The sequence below is a fragment of the Carica papaya genome, chromosome 9 (genome assembly GCF_054855325.1).
Source record: "Carica papaya isolate Zhongbai chromosome 9, ASM5485532v1, whole genome shotgun sequence".
In the NCBI taxonomy this organism is placed as follows: domain Eukaryota; kingdom Viridiplantae; phylum Streptophyta; class Magnoliopsida; order Brassicales; family Caricaceae; genus Carica; species Carica papaya.
Genome location: NC_142317.1, coordinates 16,268,565 through 16,281,423, shown reverse-complemented (window position 1 = coordinate 16,281,423; position 12,859 = coordinate 16,268,565). Strand labels below are relative to the sequence as shown.

At 34.6% G+C, this 12,859-nt stretch overlaps 2 protein-coding genes and 1 pseudogene across 2 annotated transcripts; 1 reads left to right on the top strand and 2 right to left on the bottom strand.

Moving 5' to 3' along the window:
- Positions 1-72: 72 nt before the first annotated feature.
- LOC110809376 (uncharacterized) lies at positions 73-2,651 on the top strand. Its single transcript, XM_022035187.2, has one exon. It carries the CDS (start codon positions 1,794-1,796, stop codon positions 2,313-2,315), a length of 522 nt encoding a protein of 173 aa, XP_021890879.2. The 5' UTR covers positions 73-1,793; the 3' UTR covers positions 2,316-2,651.
- Positions 2,652-3,568: 917 nt separating this feature from the next.
- Positions 3,569-8,750, bottom strand: RDR2 (RNA-dependent RNA polymerase 2). Its single transcript, XM_022035157.2, has 4 exons — positions 8,113-8,750; positions 4,814-6,717; positions 4,483-4,633; positions 3,569-4,371 (listed from the first exon to the last, which is right to left on the bottom strand). The coding sequence occupies exons 1-4, from the start codon at positions 8,650-8,652 to the stop codon at positions 3,610-3,612; spliced, it is 3,357 nt and encodes a 1,118-aa protein (XP_021890849.2). The 5' UTR covers positions 8,653-8,750; the 3' UTR covers positions 3,569-3,609.
- A 1,433-nt stretch (positions 8,751-10,183) lies between these two features.
- Positions 10,184-11,733, bottom strand: LOC110809360 (RING-H2 finger protein ATL46 pseudogene; annotated as a pseudogene).
- Positions 11,734-12,859: the final 1,126 nt, after the last annotated feature.

Genomic DNA, 12,859 nt, shown 5'->3' with positions numbered 1-12,859 from the left:
AGAAATTCAAAACATAATTTTTCAAAGATATATGAGTGCATCACTAATACTATATTTTTATTTTTATTCAGTAAAAATTATTTTTGTTTCTAACTACCACACACATCTATTGTCTACATGGTGAGAAAAAATTCCTGAAAATATTTGTGCTCGAAAGATAGCTTGAGTTTCAAGTCAATGAATAAAAGGATCACATGGAATGAGTTTTAAATTTATTATCCAGGATTTATTAATTTCTCTATCTGTTCTATCTTTTCAGCTGCAAGTCATGTATATAGAATTTGACACATTGGGGCTAGACTAGATAGATTAACTTAGATAGCAAGATTGTTTGATATGAAATTTGGAGCACCTCCCTGGCTCTCCCAGATTCTGTTCAAGTGTATAGTCTCGATAATGAAGCAAGAAATCCAAAGCTTGGGTTGCAGCCATAATTTCATGTTTCCTGCTTGTTCCTTTATGATTGTTAAGGAAATTTCGGAGCTCCAAACTTTCCACTGCTTTCTCCTGAACCTGTTCACAGATTATAATTATGTGGAAATTCAAATGCATGGAGCTACGCTTCATACACTTTCTGCTTTTGGGTTATCCTCCTCAACCTTTGAACTGCAGGACACTAAAAATGAAATTTGGGGAACTATTAGTGAATTATATGAAGTTTTTCTTCTTCCTTTTTTTTTTTTTTTGACTAGGTATATATTGTAGATATGAGTTCGTTCTTTTTTATTGCTTACGATGCAGATATACTAATTTCTGAAAGCGTGACGAGAATTGCCTTGATTACAAAGCTAATGCTGGGATGACTTGTTACATATTCTTTTTTTTTAACTTGATGCTTACATATTCATCCACAGACGTTTGTACAGACAGGAAAACAGAGATTTACAAGGCCTTGAAAAAGATAAACAGAAATAGTTATCTGGGGCAAAATCCATCTATTGGTGGATTATCATCGATCTCTAATTGATTTGATTAACTTGTGTTTTTTCCCAATAGATGTTTATGCCTTAAATAATGAAGCTGTTCCAGTACTGAAACTTGAACCATACTTCTCTTATTCTTGAGAAAGAAAGCAAACCGGTTGGTACTTTCCTCTACACATTTTGTTTCTCTACCTGCAAATTGACTTGGAAATTGTAAAAGACAATTTGTGTTACAATATATTTTCCTTTTTCGATTCATGCACACACGTGAACAAGTTTCCTATTCTTTTAATTGAAGTTTCCTTTTCTGTATTTTTTAGTTGTTAAAATTTTTGCGATATTTTGGATAAAGCTCTCCTAATTGGTACAGCACCAGAAAATAAAAGTCCCTCGTCCGCGTGTACGACGGTGAGTCGCTATCTCGTGGGACCCACTCCGATGATCAGCGGAATCTTTGGGTCGAAAAATAATTTACCGAGGGCTGTCCCCACCAGCTTATGCGTTCCATGTAAATCCACGTCATCCTCGGGCCCACACAATTGGAAATCTCTATCGCACGCGAAGCACCAGATCACAATCCAACTACCCCATAAATTACTAAAAATCCCTTCCCGGTTCAGTTAGGCGATCGCCTCAAAAATCAACCGGCAGTTACCGGTCACTCTATCGCATACCCGGTCGCCCCAATGTTCCCGTTACAACCTTTCGGTTCTTGGCATGTATATCAGACAAGGCACCGTAGGTTTATCTTCTGAACAGACACAGTGAGAGACGGGGATTGATCGAGAGATAGGGGTTAGGGTTTGCGCTGAAATTTTCAGCTGAAAAGCAGGAGACCGACCACTCGGACTTCAGTGTTTTAGTTGATAGATGGGAATGGAAGATCCGTCCATGGCCCAGAGCAATCCGGACCCTGAAGAAGCATCTAATTCTCTGCTGAGGAACACGCGCTGCTGCTTCTGTTTCCCTTGCTTCGGCTCCGCCAGATCATCTTCCGTTAGATTAGCCTGGTGGGAACGGATAGGATCGTCGTCTGATAGGCACCATGAGGGTCGATGGTGGGATCGGGGAATCAGAGCCTTCAAGAAGATACGAGAATGGTCGGAGATCGTCGCCGGACCTCGTTGGAAAACCTTTATCCGACGCTTCAACAGGAACAAAAACGCCGGCGCCGGTAACCGACATGGGAAATTCCAATATGATCCATTGAGTTACGCTTTGAATTTCGACGAAGGCCACGGCGTGAACGGTGATTTCGAAACCGAAGGAGATTACAGTGGATACCGCGATTTCTCGAGCCGATGGGCATCGGTTCCGGGTGCGGGTAAAGGTACGGCCACAACGACGTCGTCTATGGAGGTTTCTAGCAAGGAGAGAACAGCTTTCGCGTGAAACGCGCGGTTGTGGCGTTGTTTCTTGGTCCTTGAAGGTGGGCGCGTGAGCAGTAGCGTTGACCTAACGGTGTAATGTGACGGCGGCGTTCTTTGTTTTTATTTATTTTATTATTTAATTTGTTTTTTGTTTTTAATAGTTGAGAGATTTTGTTTTTGGTAAATGAGTAGTAACGTCGTCTGTATAAAGATGGTGATAGGATCAGGATTGTTGGTTTACCAATTATTGTTTTTATTTTTTATTTTTTATTTTTCTTATCAAGAAAAGATTTTGAAGGATAATGATGTAAATTTAATTTGTTAATAATATTAAGAAGAATGTCTTGATTTTATTAAAGATTATAATGTTATATATACATGTTTTTTAGAATTATTTTATTAAAGAGTATAATATTATAAATGATATAATTTTATTATTTATTTCTTTTTTTATTTTGCGGTTTTTTCTTCTTTAATATTATGATTTGTTTTTTTCTTAATGTTATGATTTTTCTTCTCCTTAAAATATTAATTTTTTTTTTTTTAAAAAAGAAATCTTATGATTTTCTTTCTTTTTTTATAACATTGATTTATTTTTTCTTTTTAACTACGAAAAATAATATAATTGTATCAAATATACAGATTTTATGGTTGAATTTGATTAAAATTTCAGAATAGTTATTAGCTCCAGATATTTGTAAAATTAAGTATGTAGACAAAGTTTTTAAGCCACAATATTTAATTATGATACTTTTTAATTTATTGCATTTAAATAGTACTTAAATATATTAGATATTTACTGCTTATATATGGATATATAGTTGTTAATTAGAAATCCCATGTATGATACCAATTTAATTGGATTCCTTCTGGGGATTTATAAAAAAAAAAAAAAAAAAAAGATTTATTGAAGGAGCAAATTTGGATATATAAATAGTGATGCTCTCTTAATACGGGATGTGCATAACTGGGTGACGTATTAAAATTAAGTACCTCTTAATTGCCAAATGTTTGCCATCGACTAAAAAAAAGTTTTAAAAAAAAACTTTATTCAATACTATCTCATTAACACTTAACAAGCAATTAAAAAGGTACTTAAATTTAAGATTTTTATAAGAAATAAATTTTGACAAAACCAGAACCCATGCATTTTTTTTTTTTTTTTTTGTTTTTCCAATTTCTTATCTTTTCAGAAAAAAAAAAAAAAATCTAATTAAGCTCTCTAGTCAACATTATTTTAAATTATATATAACATATTTAGTAAAAACAAGAAACTTAGAAAATGAATAAAATTATTTATAAAATAATTTATCTGCTTACTGTAACATTCTGCTGTTAATAGATTTTATGTTCAGTAAAATGTCTCCTACAATCCATGGGAAGCTCACAAAATTTATACCTTCATGGCAGTAAGAAGGATGGTAGGTTACATGATACCATGCAGACGCCAACTGCAGTTGTTCGTCTTCCTTGCAGCTGCTCTCGAACCATTCTTTAGCCTCCTTCTGTAAGCTTTTCACAGACAACAAGCTTCGGTCCTTCATATCACCGTATCTCCTGTTGTCGTATCGCAAATACATTGCTCGGTTGCGGAAATGACCTGTTAGTATTTCATCCTCACCTTCTGCCTCGTAGTACTTCATTAATGAGCTTATTTTCTCTTCGTACATATCTCTGTGCGTCTTTGCAATTTCAACAAAATCCTCAAACCCATTGACTTCGAGTTCACAATCATATGTTGCTTCAGCAATTTTCTCTGACCACACAAACTTTGGCCTTTCTTGATTGGCTAGGTCACAAACAGCACGGTAGAGTTTTCCAAGCACTCCTTGGGATTCATATGGCTTGTCTCCTCGCTCCATGAAATCTGGAAACTCTCTCGGTCTTAGAATGCCTGGCATATCGGCAGGTGCCCCTGTCTTCGCAAAGTCAACAGCCATAGAATGGAGGTTTGCTAATTCAAGACATTTCTGACTATGAGCTTTATCTGGTTCCCGATCAGCATGAACTAGATGTGCAGTAGAGATGGCTCCCAAATTATCGTTAATCATGTAATCAACAAAAAATTTTTGAATTTCCTGAAAATTTCAAAAAGAAGAATGATAGAATGAAGCAAAGAATGAACACACTGTCACATTTTCAGTGCTGTGGTGCCAGAATGCTTAACTTTAACACGATTAGAAAGCTACCTCTAAGGTCACATCATGATCCATCATACGAGGTCTCCGCCCAGTATAGTCCATTGGCATCTCAGTTTCACACGGAATGAGATCTTTATCCCAGCTTACGAAAAATAAGTCCCCATCAAGATCACCACCAGAGCATTCATTAGGATGAGGCCTGCGGTTATGAAGAAAGATCAACTCATCCAAAAATTTTTATAACATTATGCACTCCCTTGATAACCTTACAATTCAATGATTCATGGCCTGAAGCCCTGAATTGGAACCATAGCAATTGAAGATACAGTTTAACTGCAAAATACAAAGGAAGACAAGGACTACAAGAGAAGAACAATACCTTTTTCCTCTTTGCGGAAAAACAAGGCAATCTACTAAACCTTTCTCCTCTAACTCAACTGCATAAACAGCTTCAAGAACTCTAATGTCTCCTGGATGAAGACAAGGATTTTTTGTCACAACCACCTTACCCATAACTATAGCTGTTTTCTCCTCAACCTTCCGGAAGTAACTCTGATCCTCACATTCTAGTTCTGCTTTTGTCACAGTTAGATGAATGTAAACTTGACCATAATCTAATATACCAGTTTCGTCCAAGCACCCGATAAGGATCCGGCCCTTTGGTACAAATATTCGGCATCTAGTTTTTAGGTCAGACAACTGGTTATCATAGAGCGCCTGAAGTATCATTGAGAGGTAAGGTTCGGCATTTGGCTCATAACCTTGAAGTAACATCTTTAGCAGAATGTTCTTAGAATTGGCTATGCCTAAATTTTGTAGGACATCCAGAGCCGCCTCTCTGTTTGTCAGCATTTTTCCCAGCAAATGTAACTGTTCCTGTTGCATTTCCTCAATTTTTTCATCCTTAATTCCCAAGGTTGACAAGAGGCAGATAATCTCTCGGTTCAAAAAGCAAGGCATGGAGTCGCTCCACTTTGTGACATTAAGCATCCTGTTCTTTGATTCAAACTTAAGCATACTTCTGCGCAGAGACATCTTCCTGAAGGAATTACAATCAATGGCAATGACACCTTTGAAGCCACCATATCGAATCTGAAATGCTGAAGGAGTGTGACTCAATCCACACTTCTGAGCGACCTGTCTAGCAAATGATAGAGAAATTTTGCCAATACCATCAGAGAAGCAGTACTTAATACCCCCAGAAGTAACTTCAACATCCGGCATAATCTCCACATCTTGTAGAGGGACATTGCATGTCTGCCTAGAAGAACTGAACAATTGGCCCATTCTAGCTGCACATTTGGACACACTGCGAATGTTATTGAAGACGCCCATCCATTGCCTGATATCTTCTGCTCTCAACTTTTCATTCGAAGCAAACATCCAAACAGAATTTGAGCGAAGTTGACTGGCTGAGAAAGCTAGAAACTCAAACTTTTTAGCTCCAATTACAATCCCATTTTTAAGAATAGACAATATCCTGTGATATATTCTAGTCCTAAAAGCCTTTGCAAAAATGCCTTTCTTAACAGTTGTGGAAATGGCATTTGCAGGGAGCTTACTCCAATCTTCTTCAACAAAAGTAACTCTCATAAAATCTGATGCATATGCTGCAAAGTTCTTTACAACATAATTAGAGGTTTCAAGCTCAGGACCCAAGCAATAAATCTTCGATGGTGTAACGAGTGCTCTATAACAACTCATCACATTATGATCTATCAATCTTTTGTTCAATGATAATGGTGATATCTTACAGTTTCTCCCCACTGCATGTAATTGAGATTTTACAAATGCCACCGGATCAAAACAAGTAGAGTCCAACTTGTGTAACTTCTGCAGAATCGTCAAGGCATTATCTATGGTCAAACAGCTAAGGATCTCAATCAGATCCGTATCTGCAACAACAAGACTAAGCTTTTGAGAATGAACGAGGGAGTTAAGCTGAAAAAGGATCTCATACGATAACTTAGATGCTGCTATGCAGTTTACAAGCGGAACTAATTCATTTTCACATAAGAAATCTCCCTTATCCTCTCCGATTATACTTTTCGTATCTTCTTCATAAAATGGAAAACATGAAAAAATATCAGATGCCGACGATTCGTCTCCAATATCCCAATAAAATGAAGTTGAATGTCCAATTGATTTGATGTTAGAGAAGTCTGTTGTACGAACCCAAAGAAAGTCAAAATCTTCCTTGCAGATATGGTATCGGTCAGTTCTGAATTTTGAAGCTGTATCAGGTCCAGACATCTTCTGATAGACCTTTGGTCCATATTTTACCTGGAAACAGTAAATTTGAAGTTAGGATGGTAAAGTCTACTTTCTCAAATCTTGTTTGATCTAAACCCTATTGATACTGTGGCAGTTCATGTTGCTTCACTCTATTGATGGTGCCATTCTCACTTTAATTTTACGTTTGAGTTGTGGGCGTTTATTCACTACATAAGATGGCTGAAGTTCTAGTAGACTTCATGCCCAAATGCTTTCATACTCCATATGATTCGGAGATATTTGTTACTTCCTTTAGCAGCTTCAGGAATTGGAAATATTAATTTAAATTAATTTTAAGCAATAAACAGTATCCATAAATTCAAAGTTAAAATACTAGGGATATTACTCTTACAACTAAAATCACACAAAAGCAGCAGCATTGACTTGATTCAAATCAATAAGCTTAGATCAATTATTTAGGGTGGTCTAGGAAAAGCTCAGTGACAAATATAGCCAAATGTTCTATTTTATTCCCTACACCTCACGGCCTGGACATACTATTTCAGCAGATGGGAGCAACAATAGCCGAAAAGAGATGTGAGATAACCCAAAGCTACTGCTTTCAAGCTGGCCATAGAAGGAAATTCCAATTCATTCTTTGCTAACCTTACTTAGCATTTTAGATAGTCAACATTGATTAGCGAGTAGACTTATTACGGAAAAGTGCACGATGTAATGAAACTTAAAATCTGTTAACAAATATGCTACTCGGTAAGACAACACCAGAGACCTAACATAAGCTCAATGAAGCAAGAGCATTTAATACACTTTCTTTTCGGATATTTCCTTAGTTGATTTATTAAAAAGGTTTTTACTTGAAACTTAAAATCTGTTAACAAATATGCTACTCGGTAAGACAACACCAGAGACCTAACATAAGCTCAATGAAGCAAGAGCATTTAATACACTTTCTTTTCGGATATTTCCTTAGTTGATTTATTAAAAAGGTTTTTACTAAAACCCTAATCTGAGTTTCCAGTCTCAACACAGGCTAGTTTCTGCTCTATTCTACCTTGTTTTTCATTCTACAATGTGTTATACAAATAAAAATAAACCGAAATAGCATCAAGCTAATGACATCAACATGTATAGCCCCATAATTTTAATTACAAACTCTGCATCAAGAAATTCAAGGACTGAGATCGCCTATAAGTGAAAAGGATGTAAGAAACCAAGATCCGGTAATTGTCCAGAAGCTGATTATCCAAAAAACAAAATCTGAGAACGGAAACAACAGTTTGCATTCTCAAGCATTTATTCTTCCCATGGAAGCTAGCAAGAGATACATACATTCTATTTTTTAAATGCCTATTTTACATCAAACAACATCCTGAAGAAAAATTGGAGGGATTTTTTTTTTTTTTTTGTTTGGTTGGAAGAAAAAATTAAGAGTTGAAGTATTACCTTCAAAAGAAGAGCATTCGGTTTGGAAGCACCCCGAAGGCGACATCCAACAGCATTCAAAACATGGTCAAACTTAATTTCAAGCTTGTAACACTCCTCATCCTGCCATATCCAAAACTCTAATCTTCTCCTTTCCGGCATCAGCCAAGTCCTGACTCCCTCCCACCTCTCTAGTACACACAACCGGTTCTCGTTCGCCATAAAACCCACATGCAAAACCCCATTGTCGATTCCGTTGTGCGCGTCGATAGGCCTGGGGATGATGTCATCGTAGGTTTCAGATATTTGGAGGTTGTGGGATTTGAAGAGAAACTTGTTTTGGAGAGAAAGTAGGTAGGCCTTGGATTTGACCTCCATTGAAGTGAACTGGACGCGGCCATAGGTACGGGGCTTCCAGTTGTTGCGGTCAGTGGAGATTTCTATAGCGAAGACTGAGTCGAGACCTAATTGGGACTCGAAGAAGTGCAGAAGGTCTTTGGCTGTCACAGTTTGTGGTATGTTCGTGACCCTAACTGTAGACTTCTGCATCTCAGTCCCCATGGAGGGGAACTTGAGAAAGAGCAAAAAAGTTGGCTTGTAAAAATCTCCGACACGCTACTCCGATCTTTTTGAATTTTGTTTAATATATTTTTGTAGCTTTATTTTTTTATAAAATAAAATTAGAGAAAATAGAATATGATCGTCTATGGGTCATGTCTTATTACAACTAAAGAAAAAGTTCATCTTCGTAGAAAATTCTTTCACCAAAACATATTAATTAAGAAGGATTGGTCAAAGAAATATGATTTACAATATATCTCAAAATAATATATTTTTATTATCACAAAATGTAATAACAATTATAGATTATTTTGATTGAAATAAATTTAAAATTGTTAGAACATTTAAAAAATACATACATCTATCCATTTTATAACGGAAACTAATTCGGATAAAGGATTGAATTGATACTAGTTTGAATATAACAAAATAATTTTATTAAGCTTAATGTACTTATTCAATTTAATATGTATAAGTAAGTACTTTGTGTCAAATTAAGAAATTTGACGACCCTCTTTAACATTCTTTTTTATTTACTACATGTATATATTATTTAGGTAAAATTTGTATAATTAATTTTCATTATTCAAAAATTAAGAGTATAATAAAAATTATCTGTTGACACAAAAAAAAAAAATCACTCTAAAATAATTATCTTATGACTATTGAAAACGAATCAAATCAGATAAATTATAAAACTACTACCACCAATAAACTAGTAATACTTGATGCGAAATATTATAATTAATTTAAAATTTAAATTATTGTATTTATATATTTAAAATTTAATAATTTAAGATTTAAATATATTTCAAAGATCATTAGCGATCGTTTCATTATTATTATATGAAGAAGATACAATTAAAACATTGTAAAAAATATCCGTAATTAGTTAAAATATAATACAATTTCTATACATATATAAAATAATATTTAATTGTTTGTCTATAATAATTAGTTATTATTACAAAGATTTTTGCAGTTGATGAAGCTATGTATAACTGTTAAAAAAAATATGTAAATTTATTTATTCAACTAATATTTTTAATTAATTAATAATTAACATGCATGATGTACTCCACTTCATGCTCATTACACTTTCTTTTTGCCTAAGGTGGACCTGTTCGTCTATTAAATTTTGGTTAAAGTATTAAAAGATGATCCATATACTTTTTTAAGTAACATATATATATATATATATATATACATACATAAATTGGTATATTATATGGTGATATATGTATAACAATCATTCACACTACTAAATTTTTTTTTTTTACAAAAAAGTTTATAAAATTTTAATAAAAAAGTAATATTTAGGCATTCATAACAAATCGATAATAAAATGAACTTCTTAATAAAAATATATACTTTAGTCAAAAAAATAATTGGTCCTTAAACTTTTATATTTATATATAATTTTAATGATATAATATTTTTTAAATAAAATTAGACTATTGGAATACAAATTTTACCTCTTACCCAAAAAGAAGTAACTTGTAACATTCTCTCCAAAAAATAAAAACAGAAATTTGCACTTGCACAAATCTTATGGATTTAATGACCAACAAAAGAAAACTGGAGTCAAAAACACAAAAGAAAAAGAAAAGTTGAAGTGACTACACCATATTTATACCCTTTTGAGTTATGTCATTATTAGGCGGTGTCATGATAGGAGAAGAAGAAGAAGAAGAAGAAGGAGAAAGAGACAGGGCCACCTTTGGAGTATTTGCGGAGCTTGGGAATCTCTTATTCTTAGACCACAGCCATGTCTTGGACACAGAGAAGCTATCACCTCTACTTCTCCCACTAATTCTCTTACCCTCCACTTCATCTCCTTCTCTTCCTTTCACTAACTTCAAATCATTTAGTGTTACTTCCAGACTGTAATCCCCCACAATATACTGAAATCTACCCATTGAGTAACATCTCCTCCCATCCAAATTACACCTACTGCTTTCTCCATTTCCAATTTCTCCACCATTTTTTCCACTCTCATTTAAGCTTCTGAATTTGCCGAGTCTCACTGAAAACACTCTCTTTGAATTTGAACTCTTGTCTTCCTTAATCACTGTATTATGACCAGAAGACAACGTATTTTCTCCATCAATGGAGACCCCATTTTGCGTTTCTCCCGAGATTTGCAGATCGAGTAGTGGGATTTCGACCAAAAGGCCAGAACTTGAAAGGGTCCCTCTGCAGAGAGGACACGAAGAGTTTGAGAGAAGCCAGGTGTCAATACAATCGATGTGAAAGGCATGACTACAGGCCGGGAGTAATCTGAGCTTGTCACGATCTGAGAATTCACATAAACAAACAGCACAATCAAATGGCTCCTTTAGTCCCACTATGTCTTTGTAGCAGAACACAGGCAAGGCATCAATGGAAACTTGGTCTAGGCCTGAGTCGTGCAAGCGAAAGAGATGCTGCAATTGTCTTTGAAGAGTTTGAGAGGTGGAGGTTTGCGGGTATCGATTGGATTGGTAGATTGTGGAAAAAGATGGCCGCTTTATTAAAAATCTGAAAAGTAAATGGAGAAGACCAGAGATGAAGACGATGAGAGCTAGAATTGCTATTATCAGAAGAAGCACTGGACTGATTTTGCTCAAAGCTGATGATGACGATGGAGTAGATTGTGGAACACTGTAGTAAGGAGTTAAAGAGAGTGAAACTGGAGGAGGTGGGTGAATCAAAACCCCATCTGTCTGATTGATTTCTTGTAGAATTCTAGTCATTTTAATGAATGGATTAGGCTTAAAGATGAATTGGGTTACAGTTTCTGAGACATTTTCTGGTTGCTTCTTGCTTTAAGATCGTAAAAGATGATGGAACATAACAAGCCAAGAATTTATTCTGCGGGTAGAACAAGAGGGAGATAAGCAAAGGATCAAATAACCCAGAAATCCCAGAGATTAAGAGGAGATAGAAAAGAAAAGAAAAGAAAAGAATTGAGATTGAAGAGACGAAATTACATTGGGCAAGAATGGGGAAAGAGTAATAAGAGAAAAGGTGAAGATGGGTAGCTGGAGAATTCAACAATGATAGATTTGAGAGAGAAAAGAAATATTTATGGTTGGAGAGTTGGTGATGAAGGAGGCTTTATTTCAAATGGGGTTTGCGCCATGTGAATTATATTTATATATATATTAAAGTAAACATGTGAGACAACAGACTCTAGTGATGATCTTGGAATGTTCACACTGGAAATGCGCATGGAGATTACAGTGCTCAAAGTCAAATCTTGGATTATACTTCTGTTACTCCAATCAAAATGTTAAAAGTAAAATCAGTAGTTGGTAAAATTGTTGGCTGGTTAGTTAAATGATTGAAGCATTTACTCCTTTTTTTTTTTTTTTTTTTTTTTTTTTTTCTCTCTTTAAAATGTCAATTAAGATTTGAATAGCCATTCTAGTTAAACATTAGTCTATTTTTATTTTATCCTCATACATAATTTTTGTGATCTTTAATTAGTCTGGTAAAGATGAAAAAGATTATGGTATTAAAAAAAAAAAAAACATAAGGCTTAAAAAAAGAAATAAATAAGAATGTTAGAAAAGAAAAGAAAAGAAATATGGAATATAAGTAAATAAGGTTAAAAGAGAGATAAAACCTGAGTATGGATGGAGGTCACATGCGACATTGATGTTTGCAGAGAAACTTGTTTAATTAATCATCATCATGAAAGTTTGACGGCATTTCTTCCGCCGATTTTGGCACTTTCTCCAAAAAACCTAAACAATAACAAAAGTCAAAAGAGATTTACATTTAAGTCAACCCTACTCACTCAATCAACTACAACAAACCTAATTAACATGTAATTTTAAGAGTTTGGAGACACTGATGGTTCATTTTCATTCTTTTTCTTAGGAACTGAAGTTTCCTCTTCGATGGTCATCAATAATACGCGTATATATATATATATATATATTGGTGGACAGAAATATGTGGTGGGTCTCTTTTGCCTTTTCTACTGCACGCATGGCACACCTTAAAAACATTTATTTTGGTGCCAACTAACAACAGCTTATCATCACTAACCACCTTTCCTTCCTTTAGTGGATTTGACAAATGCAATTTAGCTTATCATCACTATCGGAACATACTGTACTATAAATTTATTAAATTCTCCCTCTATTGAAGATTCATATGCTGATATATGTATACATATATATATATGTATATATATATATATAAAGGTATTCAGCCA

Coding starts and splice junctions, on each gene's coding strand:
- LOC110809376 (XM_022035187.2), top strand. CDS start 1,794: ATGGGAATGGAAGATCCGTCCATGGCCCAGAGCAATCCGGACCCTGAA.
- RDR2 (XM_022035157.2), bottom strand. CDS start 8,652: ATGGGGACTGAGATGCAGAAGTCTACAGTTAGGGTCACGAACATACCA. Junction 6,718..8,112: donor CGAATGCTCTTCTTTTGAAG/GTAATACTTCAA, acceptor TACTGTTTCCAG/GTAAAATATGGACCAAAGGT. Junction 4,634..4,813: donor TTTCCGCAAAGAGGAAAAAG/GTATTGTTCTTC, acceptor TCATAACCGCAG/GCCTCATCCTAATGAATGCT.